General features: G+C 35.8%; 2 protein-coding genes across 2 annotated transcripts; both read left to right on the top strand.

Annotated features, from left to right (window-relative positions):
* Positions 1–5,383: 5,383 nt before the first annotated feature.
* Positions 5,384–18,291, top strand: LOC139687649 (centrosome-associated protein Alms1a-like). Its single transcript, XM_071584889.1, has 8 exons — positions 5,384–7,192; positions 7,680–7,842; positions 9,506–9,787; positions 10,373–10,495; positions 11,830–12,274; positions 13,149–13,377; positions 15,371–15,516; positions 18,119–18,291. Exons 1-8 carry the CDS (start codon positions 5,674–5,676, stop codon positions 18,188–18,190), a joined length of 2,979 nt encoding a protein of 992 aa, XP_071440990.1. The 5' UTR covers positions 5,384–5,673; the 3' UTR covers positions 18,191–18,291.
* Positions 18,292–20,130: 1,839 nt separating this feature from the next.
* Positions 20,131–22,407, top strand: VhaAC45 (Vacuolar H[+] ATPase AC45 accessory subunit). Its single transcript, XM_071585692.1, has 3 exons — positions 20,131–21,096; positions 21,499–21,720; positions 21,810–22,407. Exons 1-3 carry the CDS (start codon positions 20,173–20,175, stop codon positions 22,020–22,022), a joined length of 1,359 nt encoding a protein of 452 aa, XP_071441793.1. The 5' UTR covers positions 20,131–20,172; the 3' UTR covers positions 22,023–22,407.
* The last annotated feature ends 2,407 nt before the right edge of the window (positions 22,408–24,814 follow it).

Genomic DNA, 24,814 nt, shown 5'->3' with positions numbered 1-24,814 from the left:
TCATTGCTACTTCCCTCGGTGTGTTAAATTCACCACAATAAATTAACGGTTAAAATTCATTCATAGAGTACCTTCTAAACTCTTCAAGGAGAATATTCTTGCTAAGTGACGAGCAATTTCTACGTACAGAAACATTTAAAAAAATCAATTTTTGAAACTTGTGACTTGGACTTGTGGAACTGGAGACTGAAGTCGCCTTAAGTGGAACTGTTTTCAACAAATCATATTCCATGAAAGGTAAGGCAAAATATCCTATCTATAAAATGATTCATTAGTTCAGTCAAATGTAATTCCATCATTATCAACCGAAAAATATTTGTTTCGGCATCTATTATTTTAGGTCATGAAGGACAAACATGGGTTGTCATCGGCGGAAGTAGAAAAACTATAAGATCCAGATTCTGCCAATAAAATCAGAAAATGTCTTCGGGAGTGGATCAGATGTAGAAAGTGAATTATCATATTCTGATGGCAAGGATGATGGCAATCACAATTTTAGGGAACATTCCATTGATTGAATCCTCCATTGAATTGGATTCTAATGACAAGGATGTTGAAATTAGTTGCAGTTCATGCTATGATATGACAAATTCTTTATGGGAAAAATGGCTCTGTATGGAAGAAAAAAAAAACCATAAAGAGCCACCATTATACCTCAATGTAGTATCATAGTGCAATGACTGGATCTGAAGACATCAGCAATGGTGCTAGTTTGAAAACCTTCTATATCAGAGTTGCTTCAAGCTGAGTTTTGATGGCAAAATGGAAGGTGAAATACTGAAAATTAGATAGATTACACGAAGTTCTGAGTAGGCACCAACTTCAAGAGCTCTCTTCCTGACCTGTCTCTGGACAGGACAGGAAGAAAACTCAGATAATCACTTAACAGGACCAAAAGAGACTCACGGCAAGTAAGAATACCGTTTGGAAAAACTAATAGTGGTGAAAAATGATGCATAGTGTGCAAAATGGATCTAGACTGCTTGGCCCCAGGCTTATGAACAAGGTAGTAAAAATATATAATTAAAATAAATAGATGCTATTAAAATAAAAAATTACCTAATAGAGATTTGGACAAGCCTAAACGGGAAGAACATACCTTTATTTCAAGGGTTACTATATTGATAATTCTTAGGAAGAAGTTGAAATACTTTAAAAGTTCCAGTTCAAGAGACAAGTTCAAAAAGAGGACTTAGTGGACAGTCAATTTTGATTGCAATTAAAAAATAAGATCTTAGAAACATAATTCAAAGGTGTTACATGGTAAATGTAATATGGACTAATAGAATAATGAAGTTGGAGAAGAAGGTATCTCCTTGTTTGGTTAATGAAAGGTAATTACTTCTTAGATGAAGGTCATTTATGGCTAGGAAAAGGGAGGGAATGTCTGATTTCATAGCAAAGTGGCAACCTAAAATAAAAAGGAATGTAGAGCATAATCAAGAAATGCTTTGTTTTTTAAAATCATTTTGGACAGTGTAAAGTGGGTGATTTTAGGTAATCTTTACAAATGAAGGAACTAGAATGAAAGTGTCAATATATTTTAAACTTACACCTTAAAATATCACCCACATATTTATTTGCTAACCCAAGAGAATATTGATGGAAGTACGCCAAAGCATATCGAAAACCCTGGTTTATTTGGTATTAATGGCATAGAGAGTTCTGTATCATGCCACAGATATTTAAGGTAGTATGTTTCATGGTATAGACCAGTTGTCATAAGGATAAATAATTATGATTAAACTTTATTCATTTGGATAAATGGTACAACCATAAAAGATGTTGTCAATATGAATATGACTTAATATATAAATATAAGCTCTAAAATGTGATGACGATTGTCACAAAAGAATTCATCAAATGAGTAAAGGGGATTAGCAAGTAACCAGGTATATACCTTATTCTTGAAATTTGGGATATAGTCTGATTTCAACTGAGTTGGCAGACAGTTATACAGTTGAATGTTCATGTTATGAAATGAGTTGTAAGTTGAGGACAGTCTACAATAAGTAGTATTTTGATTTGCTTTACCTCTTGTGGTCTAATTATGGATATCAGATCTTAATTGGTAATGGGTTTCGAAACATGGTCGTAAAATAAAAATTTTATCAAGTAGAAAAGTGCTATGATTAGTTATTCATTTAGTTCGACTTCCACCACATCATGCCTGAAGCTACTCAATTTGTTCTTAATTGGTAAGTTTATAGATTAACTTTCATGTGAATCAGAGCCTTAAAGATATATAAACTAAATACAGTCATGATTCCATACCTAATTAAAAATGGCTCGCAGGAATCAGGTGGTGTTATATTAGCAAGAGAGCAAATAGCTCTCATTTATAGTAAAATTTTTTCAACATGCGGGGAATGACCCCATAACTCAGTACCATAAACCAAATGACATTGAAAGAAGCAAGGTAAAGTGTTAAATGATACAAATTTGAAATTAGAAAGTTGAGTTTTCCTGACATATAAACAGCTTTATTTATTATTATTTATCAATCAACTTTTTGGACGAGCTTGAGACTAATAGTCCCTTCTTCCACCAAATCCTTAGGCATGACTTTGGAGAAAATTTAATGCACCCAAGCCCTATCCAGGAAAATCCACCTAGGCAGGAATTAAAACCATGACCTCTGGGTTGGCAGGTGAGGACATTAACCTACCGCCACTGGGGGCAGCAAACTGAGCTGTCTGATTTGTAATAAACTGAGCTTTACTAATTTGAGTACAGATCTGACTGATTTGGGTCTCCCAGTTTTGTATCAAAATAAATTCTTAGTATTTTAGCAACTTCAATGTAAGTTATTTTTTTATTTAAGACTGCAAACAATATGCTGAGTTTTTATGGCATTAAAATTTAAATGATTAATATCCTACCATTCCTTAGCCTGTCTTTGGGCAGTGCTAAATTGTGCTTTAGCATCTTCTAGATGTTGACATTTTTGTGCAAAAGTGGTGTCATTGGTATATAAAACAGAATTACATGTCATTACAGGGCAAATCATCAATTATGATGATGAAAAGTACTGGGCTAGGCGCAGAGCCCCGTGGGACACCACATTTTACTTTGAGAGCAGCAGATTGAAAGTAATCAAATTCAACCAATTGGTGGCAATCATCCAAATATGACTTCATTAGTTTCAGTGCCAATCCCTTAACGCCATTATATTCTAGCTTTGGTAGTAATATCGAATGGTAAACTCAGTTGAAAGCCTTAGATCACATAGTGTCACAGAGACTGATTCCCTCTTTTCAAATGTATTAATGACATAATAACTGTGGCCTCTACAGTCATAATTGTAAATTTTCCTTATCAAAAGCCACATTGTGATTTGGAAAACAAATCATTAGACCCATAAAAATCACTAACCTTTCATTTTGGCTTCAAAAATTTTACCCAAAACCAGGACAATGGAAATGGGGCGGTAGTTACTTATGTCATCTATATCACCTTTCTTATACACAGGTACTGTTTTGGAATATTTTAGAGCTGTTGGAAAATCTCATGTCCCACAATATAAGTGGAGTAACATAGCTAATGGTTCCGCAAGGAACACAGTGTTCTTGATCAGGGAATTCGATAGACCATAGATATCCTCACTGTTGGATTATTTTAAAATTTTAAAGGGCTTGGTGCCATGAATTTTGTAGCTATTCTTGTTCCTAGACGGAAGGTTCCATGGGCTTCTTGTCCCTCGATAAGAAGTAAACTTTTTCAAGAGATGACCCAAATTTTTAGATACTGATCACATTTTTTCGTAAATACATTTTATTTTTAAGATAACCACCTGTTCTTTTTACCCAAGCCCTAATTATTGGAGCTAGACCTTTATGAGCAAATACAAATGTTTTAGCTGACTTTCTAGCCAGCTCTGACTGTTTGTCCTGTATTTTTTTTTTTTGGACAGCCAACTGTGATTTTTAGAGGTGGCCCTTATTTTTCCAGTTGCCCATGTGTTTTTTAATATAGGCATTCAAATAAGATTCTTGGTGTCATCTTGGACTATGAGAGAGCCAGTTTGTAGAAATAGCTTGTGAGATTCATGCCACACAACAATGAACCAAGGTTAATTGTGTCATGAACTAGAGACCACACACTAATGACTCACAGCTCTGTATCATGCAATATACAACTCAAACAAACCCAATGAAGCAGAAATCCTGGATCTGAATTGGAACCTCTATATCATGACTAAGAATTCTTTGAACCATCTCTCAATTCATTTTCTCCCAGTTAGGTACCTACTCATGAGATCATGAAATGATATGGGAAAGCTGGAAATTGGAATTAATATTTAGCAGCATTAACCAATCAAATTGGTCGGTGCTCATATAATGTAAGTTTAGTCAGTTTTCAGCGTTTATATAGGGAAGTACTTACTTAGCAAAAAAGAATAATGCTTGCATATATTGTAAATTTGAGCCATAGCAGTGCATTATTTAATAATCAATAGGAACAAATTATTTTTCTCGTAATAAAATTTCTAATAATAGGATATCGCACATTTGTATAATGTAGTTTTTTTCACTCAAATCGATCAAAAAAAAACATGGGTTGGAAAAAAAGCATGTGGGATATGGAGTATCTAAATTTTCAGCCAGTAAGAAAGCTATATTTTTATTATTAATGTTTGCTTTAATCAATCAAAACAAATTAAATACTTTACATAAGTGAATGGAAAAGGAATGACACACGTGGTAATAATAATTTTAATGGCCTAAAATAGCCCTATTATGGCCATTGATGGGTAGATATTAGATGAATTGCTTTAAGTTACCTTAAAAAAGTGTAGACATTGGGAATAAATACATTATGTAAATATTAGTCAAGATTGTAAGGTAGAGTGGACGGAACGAAGCTACAGATAAATTGGAGGCTTTCGAAATACATGGAAAGAGTAAAGCCGTTTACAATTTTATGGAAAATTAAAATTTTCTCCAAATGAATGTCTCGAGCTTTTCCGACTATATTTAGTATTATACATACAAGATCAATCTGAAGCTGTTGACCAGATAATATACTCCTTTCTTGATTTTTAACATTAGTGGGTCTTCCACTCTGTTAAATTCGTTAAGGAAAAGCGGTTGCTATCCAATAATGTTCATTTATCATGAATACTAATGACAAGAAATAACTCTTTCTGCTACTTCAATGTAGCCTACGCAAAACTTTATCGACTGAGAATGAAATTGAATGGACGCAATGTAACTGCGAATATTTTTTAAATGTGCTCCCGCGCCTTTTACGGATCTAATCTATATAAAATTACACCAGAAAGCAGTTGTGATCAGGATGCGCTTTTCATTCGTCAGTTTGATATTCAAAGTTAACGGAAGTAAACAGTTAATGTGATTTGAATTTTGGTGTCGTGATTGAGTTGCTGTGACCTTCATATTTTACCTTGCATTTTTAAATCTCGAAAATTGCCTAACTAGGTTAATATGATTACGATTAGTTTTCAAGCCAAAAACTGAAGTTTCATGGTCCGTTGCTTGTCTGGTCCCGGAAATTCTGGGCAGAATAGAACTTCTATGATTTTGGTGCTATTTCATTCGTTGGGTGTTTTCATGTGGAATTTTTTCATTTGGCTTCAGTAAGTATTAATGTGGCATATGTGACTAAATTGGAGCATAGGTACAAATATTGCTACGGGATGGTGCTTTCGCTATGTCGAAGCACATTAATTCGCGTCGGTACGCAGAGCATGAAGATTTAGCTAATGAAGTCAAGCAGTATTTACAGCTGTCAGACAATTCAAGCTGCATTCTAAAATATATGAGTGATGTTGTCGAAGAAACTACCCCGTCTCCTGAAAGTGGCAATACAGTACAAGGCACCGTAGAATCTTTAAACAAAAGCTCCAATTACCAAGATGGTCGAGCCCCTTCGCCAGCTTCAATATCTAGTTTGACATCAAGCAGACGTCTTGAATGGGATTCAGGCGCTGACGTTGGTTATCATCCGTCAAATATTGTTCAAACGACGTTGCTCTCCACTTTGGAGAGAATGGCTCTTGATGGATGTACAGAATCGTTAATTAGGACCGATCCAGAAGGTACAAATAGCTGCAAAGCTACTAAGCGCAGTCCCCTTCACAAATCCGTTGTAATCCCTGACCTGCCCACCGTACTTAATGTAAAACGTGCGACCATATCTGTTTCCTCTCCTAGAGAGGTGGCTGGTGTCATTAATTTGTCAGTTTGTGCCAATAACGAAGCAGTTAGCTTAAAATCAGGTGGTTCTAAAACCTCGCCTGAAAATGGCTCGAGGAAAGCCTCTGTTGCTGCAGCAGAACCTGATGACACAGAGGTCGGTGCTTCATTAAATGTGAACAGTGAGAAGGACGACAATTCACATTTGAAGGACAGATTTCAGCCCGTTTATTCACCTGTAGGCGATAATGTTAATTCAGAGAAATGTGTACCATTAGCACTTTTAGCCTCTACTATGGCCGGAAACTCTGCATCATCATCTTCGCTTGCATCAACCATCGTGCCCCATAAAGGTTCTGATTCTTTGCTTCCACTAGTAGAAAGAGTAATTACTCGTGGAGTTCAAGTGGGGGGGACTCTAAGAAAAGGTGTCTGTAGCAGTGAAACGTCATCCGTGAAAAATTATTCTTGTAGCGAAGAAGAAATTAAAGGGTTGACTTTGAACGACAGCCCCCCTGAACTATGCAAAGGTCAACTTGCCAAGAAAACTGGAAGAGAATCCTTCGAAACTTCCAGTTTTGACTGCGCCCACAGTTTTGAATACTTACCTGGTGAGGTCTATGACCAAAAAGATTCAGTTAAAAGGACGATGAAAGAAGGCGTTGAAAGTAATGACAGACCTGCCGAAAAGGTTAAAACTTCACTATCAAAAGACCTTGAGCGGAACATTGGACAGATTAGAGAGATTTTAAGTCAGAAAAAGACCAACAATGCCGAGAGAAAGGCCCTTATAAAACTCTTAGTGGAAAGAATTGTTGGATCCGAATATCTTGATGACGAAGAAAAGAATTCTTCCGGAAAGTCATCGATCCGAGTGGGTAATTCTTCTCCAATAGGAAAAGAGCAAACAGAAAACCTTAAAGCGGGATCTCAAGAAAGCGTGGATGTAGTTTCAGAAAAATCATTTGTACCTTATCGTCCTGTACCAGGCGGGAGACTGTATCATGTTGCATCCCAGGCTAAAGCAAAGAAAGGTAAGCTGAAATGAGCAAATGCGACTACACTTGAAAACTGTTTCTTTCCATTGCTTAAATGTGTAGAGTGGTTCCTCTTTCTTATGCTGAGTGCCAGAAAAAGTGTCCTGGAGTATGATTTTTATGGTGATGTGTTTTTAATTGGTACTTTGTAATAAGGTAAATGAGCACTTGTTGTAATGATGTAAAGTAGTGTATCACAACACTTTCACCCAAGTTGGGCAGATAACACACTTTTACAATGTGCAATGCCAAACTAATTTTCATTCAATCATGGAGCACACTGCTATACCTGTGGCAGATCATTCTCTTGTCCTTGCTGTATCACAGCAACTTCATGTTATTTAGTGAACTACTTGGCCTCAGCTTCATCCTGCTTCATTCGTGAATGTCTGTCATAGTTTAAAGCAAAGTGTATGGTGATTTGATTTATTAAATCCTGAATTAAAATTTGGAATAAAATCCAAGGTTGTTTTTTTCATTCTAGATCGTGACAGCAGCTCATCTTCCTATGGAAGTGACGACTATAAGCCCACAACATTCTATTTACCTGTGGATAGAGTAAAAATTACTCAGCAATCAAGTCTATCCAGTGAAAAAGGAACATCATCTCCTGGCTGTACACACTGTACTAGAAAGAGAGATTCTGAGTATGTTTATTAATCCCATTTTAAATTAAGAATTGAAAAATATTATCCTTGAAATATTACTTGAGGTTGTTGTCTTTTCTTTGTTATGTGTGTACGAGGTGCCTTCCAATTGTAAGGTGTCTGAGAATAGTGTTTGGGTCAATTTTGCCCAATGGAAAATTGCTGATGGTCCATAGCCAAGACTTCTTGGGCTTGGGTTTCTTTGAAATTCCAAGCCCATTATTACATATTTTTCACTTCCATAACACCAACCACTAATTGTTCCACTCAATCGCCGATGAATTACAATGGGGGTTAAACCATGCGATTGGAGAAAACATGATTATCACTGTCCTTGTGCACTGAATAAAGCCATTTTAAGTATTGAAAACACTTCTCACTCCAGCAGCAGCTATATAAACCCTGAGCACTGTACAGGGAGGTCATATAGGTCTTGTATTTGTAAAATATATATAATGACCTAAAATTCCTGTGTATTTTAAGCTCAACTAAATATCGCTATCCATTCCCTGTCATAAGTTAACACCTAAGGTCATCATTCGGTAGAAATAAAGGTTTCCGTGCATTGATGCCATTCTTTATTATTTAGTCGTCGCAGTTGCATCAGTTAAATGGCATCCTCTTATCTTCAACATTTTTAGTTGTAGTATGAAAGCTTCAATTGAAAATTGCACATACATCAAAACTAGACAGTTAAACTTAAATAAGTAGAAAATTCTAGTGTTTTTGTTTCTATAATTTTGGAATGGGGCTCCTCCAGATCACACCTGAATCTGTATTCTATTACATTTTCTCAATCACATACTCAAAATAATCAAATATGGATAATTGAAATGATGAAATGCATTCATCTGTCGCAATTCAATTGGTTCTGAATTCTCAATAATGTCACAGAGAAGATTGTCAGTTACTGAAACAAATGGTCATGCCCATGAATAAAAACACACCAGTCTCCAAAAACTTAAAGATTGCCATTTTAAGCCTTTCTGGTAAGAACTCAATCTATTTAGGTGGGAAATCTCTTAACTTTCACCGGTTTGAACCAGTTCATTTTACTCCACTGATGAATTCATTTATTTGTAATGTATGTATTTGTATTAAAATAATTCCTTATGTAGTGTGTTTGCTGTATTCATATGATATGTTCTGAGCATGTAAATCACATGTCCCGAAACCAATACAAATTATTATATTTATGTGCAGCTGCATGATGTTGGCTCCTCTTGAGATCCTTCTTAAGCATCATTGGGGGAGAATAAATATGAAGAATGATATATTTTTATATATAATTGTATGCATGTAGAAAATCTGATATTGAGATCAACTGCTTTGCTCAGAGCAGTTGAGAGAGTACATGCTTGGAGTAATGTGTCATTGCTGATCTGTATTGCAAAAAAATAATTGCTTAAAGGGCATATTCTTCAAATAAATGATATGTTGTTTTATGATGCCTTAAATGTATTATTTTCAACTCAATGCTCACCATTACATCAGTCTGTTTCTTCCTTTTCTCATAGGTGTTTGTTTACTGACTGGTAGTTTATTTATAACTTTTAAAAAATAGATGATGTTTTATTTATTATAGGTATTTTCATTGTAGAGTTCGTTCACCTGGTTTATAGTAATTTTGGCCATGCAACACTATAACCATATTGTTTTTCAGGCTCAAACATCAGAGGGGTGTGAGTAAAACTGTTGTGAATAGTTGTGGCCAAGCTTTTGTGAGCAATACAAAATGTGATATGGATGATGGGAAATCATGTTGCTCCAAAGATTATCACTCAAGAAGAAACTGGTGGAGTCCAGTTACCAAATCGGAAAGGAAACATGAGGCTGCAGGTTTTAAAAGCAGGCAAAATCCTGTATTAACTTACGTCGAAAATGAAAGATCCAATCAGTTGCATTGGATTAACAATGAAATAAAGCATCTGAAAAACCTAGCACAGTTGAGTATTAATTTTCATTTTTTATTTGCTTGTTTCGTTTGATCCATTTTGCTGGCCAAGAGTGTAAATCGCTGGAGTTTTTATATGTTATTTTATCTCCAACCCAGATATTTCTAGAAGTCCAATCTTTTATTGTCCCTTGAATTTTGGAATTTACAGAGAACTTACCAACACATGATTTAACTATGGTATTGCATTTTTTTGTATTCAATTCTATGAAGAACTATTGTGCTATGGTACATGCATGATATGCATCATTGCATTGAATGTTGTGTAATAAACTTTGTATAGCTGGAGGTAAAAGATTTTCACGAATTGCAACTATTCTTTGAAAATGAGTTTGGTTGTTGTAATATTTCTTCCAGCCTCATGCTATGTTTCAGTTGCCCTTAATAATAGTGACCTCTTTGGGTTAATATCAGTTGTCATTGGTTATTAGAAATGAATGTATTTGTTGAAGTATAGGAAATACTCTTAATTTTTCTTTTCCATACTTTCTATGTGAGTGTTCCACAAATCTCAAGTAAATGTCCTTTTAATACATTCCAATTGCAATAATATTTACACTGTGATACATTTTCCAGGCTATTGGAAGACTGTTCGGCAACAAAGTTAAACTCACCTGCTTTCCTAGAAGAGCAGGCCCAGTCAATTTTGTCTTCCATTAATAAGAAAGATGCTAAAAATGTGGCCAATGCTTCGGACAAGTAAGTGTTTTTTTTTCTTTTATGAAATGAACACTTTCATTACTATGGCTACATTTTCTGAAGAAAAACCATCAAAAGTTGACATTTTGTGATAAATGTTGGTAAAAGTGAATCATTCAAGGAATTCAAGAGCATACAGTAAGGTTTATCTGTCCCTTTCCTCTTCTTTTCTGGTAAATTGACCTCCTCATCATTAATTTTGCATATTCTAAAAGAGGAATTTCAAAATGCTGTGAAACTGTGCTGTGAGGAATCTGTACTCCTGCCAGAGTTTTGGTCTTGAGTAAATTTTTATGTCTTTAACAAGCATAAATAAATACTTGAATACACCAATCTGGGAAGTTTCTCCTGCCAAAGTCTCACTTCCTCAAATTTCTTTCTATTTTTTACGCAGGGAGCAACCTGAAATTACTCATTTCCATATGTGTTAACTGCATGGCTATATCAAATTTCTATTCATTCTTGTATTGCATAATTTGAAGAAAGTGTGATGCTGTTGACCAATGTATTTCTATCTTCGGGTTAGGCAATGAGAACATTGAAAGGGGGTGAAGGCAGCATGATTGTGAGCAGAGATTTCTATCATCTTCTTGTTCTGTAGTAATAAAAATTTTGTTTTTAATCCTGAGTGTCCCTTAGTTTTTCTCTTTTCAACGTTCAAATTATGGCTGGTTAAATGCTAATTTTGGAAAAAATTTGTTGTCTCAGGCGTAACTTTGTGGAATTTGCGTAACATATTGAAATGTAATGAAATAATTGACTTTTTAATTCCACACACACTTTATTTAAAAACATGACCCAGGTTTCGACGTTGAACGTCATCATCAGGTGGTCCTCATAGAAGCACGCTGGCTATATATACCTTCTGATCATAGGAGGGGGGTTAGTCAGAGAGGGAGGTTGGAGGGGTAAAAAGGTTACAATGTAGCTGGGAAGAAAAAAGAATTACATTTTTGATTTAGAAGAGTGGTAGGTCTAGGAGTGGGGAGTGGGAGGGATACAAAATTTCGTTGGCAAGATCATCTTTCCAACGGACACTGCTAATTAGGAGTTGTAGTATATACAGGTACTGTATTATTGGTCAGATTCTTGGTTAAAAATACAATGCAAAATATTAGGTATTAATTGTTTACATCACTCAGCACAAATACAAGGGACTTTTTTTCAAAGCTACAACACTATTTTAACTCCTCTGAAAACAATTGTAAAAGCGTTACAGAGAATTATAAAGCATGTTTGTATCCAATGTTTGCCTATTCCAAGGTTCATTTGGGAATACATATATCACTCTGGTTAGTTATGGACTGTTGCACATTTGTTTAATTTTTTCTCAGGTTTATAAGCTCCAACAGAAGCACACCTTTGGAAGAACCCATCACCGCGACCATGAGGTGGCACAGTGGCTTACCGAAGAAGAAACCCTTAAGGCCTGTCACACCACCTTCGCATGACACCTCGGAAGACATGCATTTCCCAGAGCGAGGAGGCATTCATTCGAGCACTCATTCAGAGTCTCGGTCCTTCCCATCCAGGTCATCATCCAGAAACATGACTAATTCGGAAAGAGGTGACCTACCAAAGTTGCATGGGCGTAAACAAGATGGAAAGCACTCTGAGGCATACGTTATAATGTTCGAGGACGGCAGTCCTGACAAGAAGGGCAACAGTCCAAGACCAACAGACAGGAAACCATTGAAGGAAGTTCGGCTCAAAGTACCCATGAAACCAGGGAGAAGCGTGAAACAAGCGTTTGACACTCACTGTTGGACTTCTCTTCAGGTAATTTTAGTGCTTTAGCATTTTTGGATGTGATAGATGATAGTGGGAAAAGGATAGGTGAATAAATGTGATTGCTTGTGTAGAGAGAAGGTGACACTCACTCCGTGTTACAACAGGAGGTCAATATAGTTGGAAGCATATGATTTCACCTTATGAAAAGGTGTCAGAAGTTGTGGAATTGGCATGGTCCAGAGCACAGTTACTCTTCTCTTAAAAGCCTATTTCTAAATCCCTTATCTCTTCCCATCCCCACGTGGCTTTGTGCTATAGCTGTCATTGAGTTGTCCCTAGCAGAAAAAAATTTTAAATCACCCTCATTGTGGATATTTGTTATTTACGACATGGAGCTTAAGCATTTCACACAAAAGGTAAGTTCTAAACAAGTTCTTCTTTGTAGTAATCCTTAAAGCAATATATTTTATGTGATAATGAGCTTATTGAAACAATGGATCAAATGACAGGCCAATTGCATTTTTTATCCCTGCATATTTTTTATGATGTACTTTTTTGGAATAGAAAAACAAATTATTTTAGGAAGATTTTATTTTTCGACATAATCTTATTTAAACTCAATGTGAGTGCTTTCTACTGGGTGGAATCATTTGTTTTTAAAAAAATTACTCTATTAAATGTATCAACAGGAGAGGAGAAAAGAGATTAAGCGGACAATTTAATTCAAATTAAGTGTGTTAGACTGAGCTAAATTTTTTCATAACTAATAACCTTTTTGTGATCATATCAATATTGTGATATCTCTGGGAAAGTAACATACATTCTTTTTCTGGAAAAAGTTTAAGTTAGCATAAATTTTGGTCAACTTGTATGCCATAATATGTGTTATGTAATGAGTGCATCTATGTCCTGCATTTGATAGGAGCAGTTAGAGTCTCATCATCCTCATTTCATTAAGTCTGCTGAGGAAAGGCAAAAGTGTTTGGAGGAGTTGGCACACCTGAGGTCTTTGCGCCAAATGACCCGCAGGAAGCTGCTTCATTACACTCTTGGCGCTTGGGAAGATCGATTGCATTGTAAGCAGAGTAACCAGAACCAGAATTCACTCAAAGCAAGACAAGGTCTTCCTGAACCTGTCATTAAGGCCTCCAGTAAGTGATTGATTTCTTTTAGTGGTGCAGTTTAATTAGAGATAACTCTTTATGCCAATTAAAGTATGTTTTGGAGATATTTCGAAAACATCCTCGACTGAAATCAAATCAAGGTGAATAAGCTAGTTCTTCATCTTCTTTGGTTATCAATCTCTTAATGAATTTGCAATTAATGAATTTTACCATCTGTTCCTATCATCAGCTAGTCTCTTCATCGCCACTATGAACTATACCTTGCAGCTCCTATGATTTTATCATATCACAGAAAAGGATTACGTAAAGGAGTTAGAATAAACCTGTTGTCCCACGCAAAGTTGTAAACTTAACTTTCTCAATGTTCTCAACCAAGTTTTCTATTCAAAATATGTTTTTCATATTTAAATTTCCTAAGAGACACTGTTTATTTATTATTACTCTTGCCGTGTGTATTTTACAGACCATATTTTCTTCTTCAAGAAATTAGTACTGAAATTTGTTTTGTAACTAATTGTTTCCCAGTGGTAGAATTATAATTAAAGTTGTTTTCAATTGGTATTCAACCTGGCATCAGCAAATGAAAAGAGTACAGACAGCCAGCAATTCACACTAGGGTCGCATACATGGGAGTAGCAGAAGAAACGTAATTGGGAGTCATTGTGTGTATATTCTTAATGGCTTTATAGGTGTAGCTACTCCCATGGATAATTGAAATATGTTTTAAATTAAGAATGTGAAGTGGCCTTTTGAGTAGGATTACTGTAAACACAGAAATTGCTACTCCTGGCCGTGTATGAAAGATGAATTGTTCAATTCCAGTATGGTAGCTGATTGGTTCCTAAACTATTTATTGGAAATATGATGCAAATTTACATGGGCTATGAAATGGTTGTACTCACAATGCAGACAATTAAAAAAATATGGCTAGTCTGATTCACAGGTCATCTCTAGAACCTAATTTCATATGGTTCATATCTATTCTCAATTTTATTATAATAAAATCATAACTCACTGAATTCTTTTCTTAGTGATTAAGTTAATAAATTAATGTCCATTTTTTTTACAAATTTGACTAATTACTTATGCACATGGGCATCAAAGCTTTGAATAAAGTATTAATTTAGAGGTTCTTAGATAGGATAGTCACTGAGAAGAAAAAATTTTTATCAGAACCCAAAGAAGAAATGATAACCTTCTCAAAAAACATACTACTGCACTATGGCCTAATGGAGATAGTCACTGTGGAAAAAGTGCCCTGGAGGAAAAATAGAGGAAGGTTCCAGGTAAGATAAGTGAAACACTTGATGAAAGACACCAAAGAGAACTATGTACAAATAACGAGCTGGCTGATGGTAGAATGGAATAAGTTCTGGGTGACCTTTATCTTTCCAAGTGCCTTGATTGCCTGTTCTGGTTTAAGGGTGAAATGCTCTTCTCCAGATTAAGGAAGTCTTGTCTAACTACCTAGATGAGGATTTTTCTGTGTATCCACATTTTCTCTTAATAATTCTGAAGTAGTACAAATTGAGTAGCTTCAGGCGTGATGTGGTGGAAGTCAAACATATTGAATACCTGATCGTAGCACTTTTCCACTTGATAAAATTTTAATTTTACGATTGGGTTTCGATGTATTACATCTTCATCAGGTGTGACCTGATGATGATTTAATACATGGCAACCCAGTCGTAAAATAAAAATTTTATCTAGTGGAAAAGTGCTACGATCAGTTATTCATTCTGAAATAGGGATTTTGTCGTACTTAACTTCACCTAAATTCATCTAAATTTTTTTTTTCTTAGTTCAAAATTTTACTGTTTGCCAACATCAGACAGTTGCCCTAATGTAGATTGATCTGGGGCTCAAATATTGAAAACCTGTGAAATAGGTTGCCCTGGCAATCGTGTTTAGCTATCAGCCACTGCTGTATGGCCCATCTGATGCACTAATCTTGACAATATCAGTTGTGGTTTCATGTTTGTATCAGAAGCTGTGAATTATTTTTCTTATTCATATGTAGGCAAAGTGAAGGAAAATGTCCAGAAGCCTTGTCCTCGCTTTAAAAGGAAACATAGGGTCCTACCAGAAACTCAAAAGAAAGAAGCTGAGCGCATTAAAAAGCAATCTCTTCAAACTAATAGGATAATGGCAGATATATTTTCACGGGTAAGTTCTCTAATAAGTGCTTAACTGTGTAAGAACTATTGTCAAATATGTGCCAATATGACCTCAATTATAAATTAATTTCTATGTATGCATTAAATATTCGATGCCTGCTTTGACTCTGCAGTAGTTTTGATTTCAGTATGTAGAAAATGCCTGCTCTGCCTGTTGGGCTCAAATTCTATCATTTACATAAGAACTGCAGCTATTATTTACTTTTACTGTAAATATGAAGATGGGAAAAAAATGATTCAAAGCTGAAAAGTGGTTCACAGGGACTGAGACTGGAACTGTTGACCTTCCACCAGTAAGCGATGAGCTTACATGTTAGGATACACAAATGATTAAGTATATGTACTTTGAAAATTATCACTCAATTCACAAGCCCTTTTAGTTCTCTTATATAGATATTTTGATTGAAAAGAACTTTCATGTAATTCCTTAATAGCATTTTAATTGCAATGGATGTGATTTAGAATGTTTTATATTCGATTAAAGATACCATTTTTGGAAAATTTGTGAACCAACTCCTTGATTTGAGAAGCAGACACCATGCTGGTGGTATGACCAAAATCTGCATACACCTATTACCTAGTATATTTCCTCAGGGGTGTGTATTTGGTGGTGTTGGTTCACCATCCATGGGGAACCTTTCACAATTGAAATCATAGTGAAATAATGTTATATATTTGGAGCAGTTTGAAGGCTGGCCCTGTAAAGACTGCTCAAAAAGTAATGTTGAATATTTTGAGAGGTGTTGGAATTTGTAAAGTTGAGTATTTTTTTTAAATGTGATCTTTAGACCAAAGGTACAGGTTGAGTTGACAGCTAAGTTGCATTGTTTGCCACTCAAAATTTCAGTCGAGCACCTTTTGCTATTTTTAATGGGAAAACACTTAATCTATTAAATTCAAATGTAATTGCATGAATCGCTTAATGTCAAAACGAGTCAAATTTGAAATTTTTAAAACCCACTAACAGACCACTCATCCTAAACGATATCAGAATAAACCAGACTGATAGTTTTGGAGTGAAATCCTAAATTAAACAGTTACACATTGAATGAGATTCATAAATACCATTCAATGAATCACATGGATTTGTGAGAACAAATGTTCACATAGGTAAGTATTCATTAGTTAAGAGACATCAGCAGTTTAATACTGCTTGATGCAAAAAGTGATTGATCGTCAAGGCGACTATGCAGAAAAATAGCTAAATGCTCTAGCCTTTCCTACTATGTACCCAAGGTTGAGAATAAATTTGATTTTTCATGAAAAAAAATAGGAGACCTTACTTTTTGAATCTTCCTCGTACATGGTTTGTACTAAAAGTACTGGGAAATATTTTGGAAAAATAGATTTATTTCAGATTTTGCTACAATGCCTCAAAATTCTTCAAAGTAAATCCCTTGAGCGTCTACACACTTTTGCCAGTGGCTTTTCCATAACTCAAAGGCTCCCTGGTTGGCAAATTCCAGAAGTTCCTTAAGAGTATGCATGAAAGCTTCTTGACGGAACTTGGAGTCCCATAGTGGTGTCCTTGCTGGTGAATTTTATTTTTCGCAATTGGAAATAGTCTGCTGGTGCTGAGACAGCACTGTAAGGAGGTTGGGGAATTATTGCAATGCCGTTGCAGAAGGCTTCACAAGCAGGCACTTAACTCTGCTCTTATGGTTGTCCATCAAGACCTTTGGGATGAGTTAAGCGCAGATCTTTTGTATCACCAAATTTTCAATGATAACGGTGTGCACTGTCATCTTATCAATATCAATTGGATCTGCAATCATGCACACAATTAACTGACTGTCTGAATTCAGTCCTTCATGCACACATCAGGAAAAAAATGTTACCAATACTTTTTATACAAACCTTGTTAAATATATTTTCGTCTTTTAAATATTCAATTGTTCCCGGCTCAACTTTGTGGAAGTTCATGTTAATTAAATGAAGATGGACATGTGGGAAGAGCTCAAAATCAGGAAGAATTTAAAAACGGGTCATTTGGTTAACGATTTATGGTTTGAATACCTCTCCCCAATCCTGGAAGTACCGCTTTCCTTCAGAGATAGACCCGACAAACCCCCCACCCCACTGTTAACGAACCAATCACCTTTCCTGACGCTTAACCCCCCTCTCCCCCCTCCCCATCAACGCAACCCCATTTTCCTTCCCCTCCTTCTCCCCCCTCTCTCACCCACCCCTCCTCTCCCTCATGAATGGTAAATAAATGGACTGCGACTTGATTAATTTGTACCGGATGATGACGCTTGAGCGTTGAAACTAGTTGTACGTGAATAAAGGACAGTGGAAAGATACATTGTATTCTTCATTTAACATTTTCATCTGTTTATTGATGAAATAAAAATTTGAAGTGCATGTATTTTCTCATCCTTTTATTTTAAAATAAATTATGTTGCAAATTAGCTTTAAATCAGCATGTCGGGAAACTGTAATGTAGAAGAGACATTTCATGGTAATTTGCTCAGTATTGAACATAATTTAAATTTTATTGATGTGTTGAGTTTAAAGAATGTTACATAAATGATTTTATTTGTTTAAGAAGATGCTGGCTAACTATTAAAAACATTTTCTTTACTTTACAGCGACTTCAAAAGAAGGTACTCAGTGGTGCTGTCTCTCTGTCGACTAGTGTCAGCGTTATTTCAAGCCTTTAGTGCTATGTACGTATGTAGTTATTTTGAATAAGACCATTCAGTATTTGGAAAGTGCATTATATATATATATACCTCATGAATTTTTTTTATTTGTAGATCGCCCTAACTATGATATTATATGTCTATAAATATTTTTGTCATATTTTGTAATTGTGAAAGTATGTGATTACATTAAGCAATCAAAATAAATTGCAGCTTTATTTTCATAATTTGGCTAGAAATTTTTCTCCATAAAAATAGTTGGCTTCAATTTAATGTTCACTGCTATATGTTTGGAAGTGATACTTGTAAGCTTCTATCCCAAAACATGATTACAGGAGGAATCTATATAATGAGTCACTAAAGATGATCAAGTTAGTAAAAGTATGAACAAATATAATATCCACTGAAATCCACTTCATATGGTTACTGAAGCATTGTGTGCCATACGGAAAAATGTCATACAATCAAAATCATATTTTTTTTATAAATTTTAATGTAAGTAATAGGCACTCCTGAGTTAATTGCTATTCAAATCATTATCTAGCCATCCTATGAGGGTAGTTAGAAAGGTTCTTCAAAATCATCACCAGATGTCAGCAATAGTGCAATGAGTTTCCCACATTGTAATAGGTAAACCTTAATAAGTAAACATGTAATGCTTCAATGTGCTGGGAAGAGATCTGTGGTGCGAACGCCTCTCTGTTGTCGTTTTCGTGTAGTGATTTGCCAAGATAGAAAAGTTGAGATTTGGGCAGTTATTAATTGCTTTGTAAAGAAAGGTATGAAAGTAAAGGAAATTCATGCTGACTTTCAGATCACTCTGGGGAACTCTGCTCCTTGGCATTCAACTGTTGCCCAAGTGGGCAAACAAGTTAAAGTTTGTTTGGGACAGCTTCGATGATAATCCACGTAGTGGTTGGCCAAAATGTGCCACTACCCCAGAAATTACTGCTAAAGTTCATAAAATGGTCACGGATGATCGCCAACTGAAACTGCGAGAAATTGCTGAAGGTGTAGGAATGTCATGTGAATGGGCATTACACATGTTAACCGTGGAATTGGATATGAGCAAGTTATCTGCTAGATGGGTGGGAAGACTTGACGTAGGTTCACAAACTTATCAGAATGGAAGTTTCCAAAAAATGCTTGACCTGTTGTAAGAGCAACTAACAAGATTTTCTGTACTGGTGTGTGACCGTAGATGAAAGTTAGGTCCTCTACTATATGTGATGCATGATTTAAAAAAATTGAAACCACCACTCGTTACATGTAGAAGGGAATAGTGTTTGTTCCTGCCAGGGTTCAATTTGGTGTTTATGAATGAAAATACACATGTATCCAAAACTTTCCCCTGGGCAGGAGGGTAAAAAAATGCATTTTCCATTAAGTCTGGATATTTGCCATCATTTATTGCCAAAATTGATCATTTTCAATAAAATCTTTAATTATTTCTATTCGTAAGTAAACGCAACACTTTTGCTTGTGCTAAGTGCCCCTTCTCTGTATCTCGTTTGATTTTCTTTGACTCACTTCAGAATCCAGACCAAACACAAAAATTAGTGGATTTATCTGGAAAATAGCCACTGAAGTAGGAAACATATGTGGACCAATAAATTAAGGAACCACAGTAAACACCCCAGAGATGGGGAATACATTTCTCCTTTCATTCAAGAAGCAACACTTCACACGGTTGCAGAAATGAATTTCGCGACTGTTTTGTTCGCGTGATGACTTGATATGGATGAACATTAATTATTAGCTAATTACAATCCATTGTATTTAGTGGCGGCCTAGGAAAATACCGGCCGGTATGTCAGTATTTTCCTACGCCGTCACTATTTTTTCAGCCGACACAGTATTGTCACTATTGAGAAACTGACATCGACTTCCTAACGATATATCGAACAACGCCTTGATTACAATTGTGGGCGATAATCACTGAACTTCGATGTATTGCATCGGTAGTCATATGATCTGTTCCAATAAGAAGACATTGCAAAATGATGGGTTATTACCGTATTGCTCTAATATTCAGTTCATTGCTTGTAACATTTGCTTCGTCTAAAGAATATGTTCCAGTGCTTTTATTGGGGTCAATAGAGAGCCCATCAAATGGCATTAGTGTTTCCGCCTTGTCGAAGTTAGCTGGCGATGAATTCAAGGATTACTTGGTGAAGATGGTTCACAATAACGAAGATACGACGAGACCTCCGGTTCTTCTTGTCTTTGCTGAAGAGAGCTTAAGTGTGGAGGATTTCAGCTGGGCAAATGTTGGAGATTACGGGGTATATCCACGATTGATGAATATTACCAGGCCTTCTAATAGTGTATTCCTCCCTGCTGTCCACCAACCCTTGAAAGCCCTGGAGGGGCTTACGGGAAGTGGGTTTAAATGGATCAAGTATACTCCTACGCAGATATTAATGACAATAACGGCAGGAAAAGATAAAGTTTTACCGAAAGTTGACCAAGACGTCAAGGGGATTATCGTATATATTGATTTGGAAGACGCTAATCCTACTGAAGACCGACCAGATATGCTGAGAAGGCATGATACATTAATCGTTGATACCTTTGAGAAGCTGAGGGGAGATCGAGAATTAATAGTGGTGTATGCAGCCAATCATTCCTCTTGGTATGATACAGAAGGGGAGGAGTTCGCTATGAACATATTGGAGTCCGAAGACGAAGATTACGTTAGGGAAAGAAGATCCAGTGCTCGTCGTCTGCTGGCGGAGGCTGATGAAAAGGCAGACGATAATCCTGTAATATATACCACCGGGAAGGACATTCTTGTGTATTCTAACTCATTTCCAGTGTTTTACAATAACTCCGATTCGCCAGGAATCGTCCTGAATAAACCACCTATCGTCTCATTAGATACCAGACCTAATGGAAGCACGAGTATAAGACTTAATTTTCCGGTAAAGACATAGATATTTAGATGCTATTATATTTTACTTCTTCTCTTTTTAATCCTTTAAGTCCCTTAAAAACCCCAGTATTTTCCTGAACCATATATGCGAACTTGATATAAAAATATTGTAAAATTTAAAATAAATATTATTTTCATGGTGGAGATTGGTATATTTTCACAAAAGTATACATTACTTGTGGTTTTAACAGTTAATTCCTGATATTTTTGTACATAAAAATGCTCTTATGATAGCAATTTACCATCTTCAAGCATAATATACAATTAGATTTAGTTGTATATTTAGAGAGGATGAATCATGGTTGAGGGTTCGTGAAAAGTATAGCAGATTTCAATACATAACTTTGAAAGTTATTCTTACCTTTTTTAATAAATCTTTTTCCTCTTAAAGGTACAGGGACTTGCTATCGGTATGCATTTCGAAATGTCAACCAGAAGTTATTGGAATTTGAAGTACATGGACTTATCCATTTTAAATGTCACCGATAAGAAGGTAATTTTAAAACCAAGCATGGTCATTGAAGCTCCACGCAGATTTTCATACCACTGCGCCCAACCAATCTCATTTACCAATACGACTGAGGCGTACAAAATTGTCTTCAATGGAATGCAGGTAACATGGTTGTTATTATTTGTGCCTACCGTGTGAGTGATTTAATGCGAATAATTTATGCATACCAGTATGTTAATTTCAACTTGCAGGTACAGGCATTTATGGAAGACGCCAAAATGACCTTTGGAGATGGATACGATTGCGTTTACTTCTTTACTGCAGCTATCTGGTCTGGACTGTTTGTCACATTTTTACTTGGACTCATTTTAACTTGGGGCCTTTCAATGATTATGAGCATTAGGACCATGGATAGGTTTGACGACCCCAAAGGAAAAACAATAACAATTGGAGCGGCCGAATAATTTCGGAGAAAAATGATTAGCAGAAATGGCATGTGTATTAGTGTTATTGTACATATAGAAAATTTATCCAGGTGACTTTGATTTAGGCTAAGTTTTTGTGGGATATAGTTAGTGATACTGGGTGGGCTCTACCTCAGTGAATCAAGAAAATATACCATGGTGTTGTTCATGCATGCACATTTTTGTTTTGTTCTTGCATTTATAATGTAGAAAAGTCATTGATTAACATTCCATTTTAATGAGAGCCTATGTGTAATTGTTTTTTTCCATCATCATCTTTGTGTACATAAGTATGTGGTTATTTATAAAAAATGAATTGTACAGTGTCAACATGTAAAAATGTTCTTTTTGAAGTAGTAAATAGAGAGTTGATGTTGGAATTGAATCCTTTTGTGGCAGAAATTATTTCAAAGAAGCCTTAAACAGTATTGGAATGGTGTGCCTTTTATTGTAATGAGATAATTTAAATAGTATGTTACTTTCCAATGGGAAGTTATTGGCCAATAATTGGGCACCAAGTATATCAAGAGTAGCTCTATCTTCATGAATATAATTTATGAGTATCTAGGCTGAAAAATGAGATAAGTGATCATTCCTATCGTACCTGGTGACCATGAAAGATGAAATAAAAATTCACAACTCTAAAATATGAGTATATAAATTATCCAGTAAGTAGGGCAGCCATCACTTCTATCATTAAGGATGGTGCAATCCTGACGATATGTTCACCATTAGTTAGACATTCTAGGCACCTATTGACATGGTTTGGTGTTGAAGTGATATGTGATGTTGAAGACTTAGAATATTGAAAATGACAACATAGGAGTTACATTAAAGTGATAGACATACGCACTTTGTCTGCTCTGAATGAAGTTGTTGGTTGTGAAATAATTCCTGATTTACACTGCTTTGGTGTTTATCCAATGAACATACTGTTTATTTATGGGTGGTGCTGAGGTTCATGTATTGACAGAAACCTTGTCCTAAATTTATTATTTTATTCCACATTCTGCAAAACAGTTGCAAATTCCCAATCTTTCTTTTGGCAGGTCACCGTTTATCTATTTTAGGATTATACTTGGTCTGTCTTGGTGATAGTATCATTTAAAAAGTAAAGTTTTTAGATACTTTACTCTGGTTTACTTTCTATGAAAGCATGGGAAAATTATTTTCCCTCAGCTTGAATTTTTTATTTCATACCATTTTGAATGCACAGGAATGGGAATCTTGAAAATCAATGGCCACCCTGTTTGTTAATAAGCTTATCATAGTGAAGTTCCAGGTATAAGGTCAAGAAGTAATGGTGTGAAGTTCAAGGTATTCCTTCTCGCATGAAAGTTCCCAATGGTAAAACTGTCAAAAGGTCGCAATGGGGTGGAGAGTAAAATTAAGATTACAGGCAGATTATAGCAACGATGTCTCCAGTATCCCATTGGCATCTAAAAGCTTAAATTTTGTTGCATAGTTGCATTTTATATATTGGTGTTAAAAAAATATTTTTGAAGGTTCATTGCTAATCAAAGGAATGGCTGTTATACCAATATTCTTTCCTTAGGTATTTAATAAAGAAGACATTGTTAGTTTTTTATTGAATATAGTATTTAAGCAAAGAATTGCTTTCACAGGAGGGCACACCAGTAGATTCATATTAGAAAGAGAGAAGTTGATGACATCATGAAAGGATGGTGGCAATATTTAGCTGGTTGAAGGGTTATATAAAAAAGTTTATTTTATGGCACAATTTTCTTTGATATATGACTAAAACTTTCTCAGTTTTGCCATAACAACTAATATTCCAGGAGGTGTAAGTGTTCTGTTATCTTGAAACTTTAAATTCTCAAGCGCAGAAAAGTATGTAGACACACATGTATTATAGGATTGAAACCTCAAATTGATGTATTTTTTAACAATTCCAACAACTGTGGATGAAAATCAAAGCCTCAAAGCACATTCATGTACATGTATGCACATATATGAATACACATTATATATGTGGGTCGCAGGAGTCCATGGGAGAGCTTTGGACTACTGACTGGAAGGTCTGGGTTTGATTCCCAGGTAAGCCTCTGTGGGCACCTGCAGCTCCACCCAAGCTATGTGATTTTATGGGTATCAGATCTTACTGGGAAACCATAACCGGCTCAGGGAAAGGAACTGGCCCCCCTGCCCAGATGTGTGAATTTCACATGCCGTATAGGACTTAGTACTGGCTGAACTCTACAATCACCTACCAAACCGACCATAGGGTTGATTACTGTTCTTATGGTTTTATATATATACATATATATATATATATATATGGGTCATGGTAGTCCAGGGGTAGACTGTTGGACTATTGAACAGAGGGCCTGGGTTTGATTCCTAGGCATGCACCTCTGGGCACCCAAGTTGTGTGATTATTGGGGTGCTAGATCATCCTGGGAAACCTTAGCTGGCATAGGAATAGCCATTTAGAACTCTTGAAATGGCATTCATTTGGCTTTGCATGCCCTATCAGCATCCGGGTCTCAATGTCATTCACTAATGAGAATGGTCTGAATTGTCACTTTGTGGAAGCAATTCATAAGGAGAATACTTGGTTCTTCCGCATGAGTTTTGGTGTGCGTGGCCTTTGTTTTGACTTGTAGGGTCGTGATTATGACTTTGTAAGTTATTACCTGTGTCTCGGATGTTGCAATATGTGTGGTGAGCAAATTGTTTTCTTTTCTGAGTATGTATTAATTCCACCTCCTCCCTCTCACTCCTTCCCTATCTCCGCTCTCCTTTAGCCTCACCCCTTGACTTGTAGGGTC

This window comes from Hetaerina americana, unplaced genomic scaffold (assembly GCF_022747635.1).
Source record: "Hetaerina americana unplaced genomic scaffold, ioHetAmer1.1.p SCAF_2, whole genome shotgun sequence".
In the NCBI taxonomy this organism is placed as follows: domain Eukaryota; kingdom Metazoa; phylum Arthropoda; class Insecta; order Odonata; family Calopterygidae; genus Hetaerina; species Hetaerina americana.
Note: the sequence above shows the minus strand (reverse complement) of the source record. Positions and strands in the feature narration are given on the sequence as shown.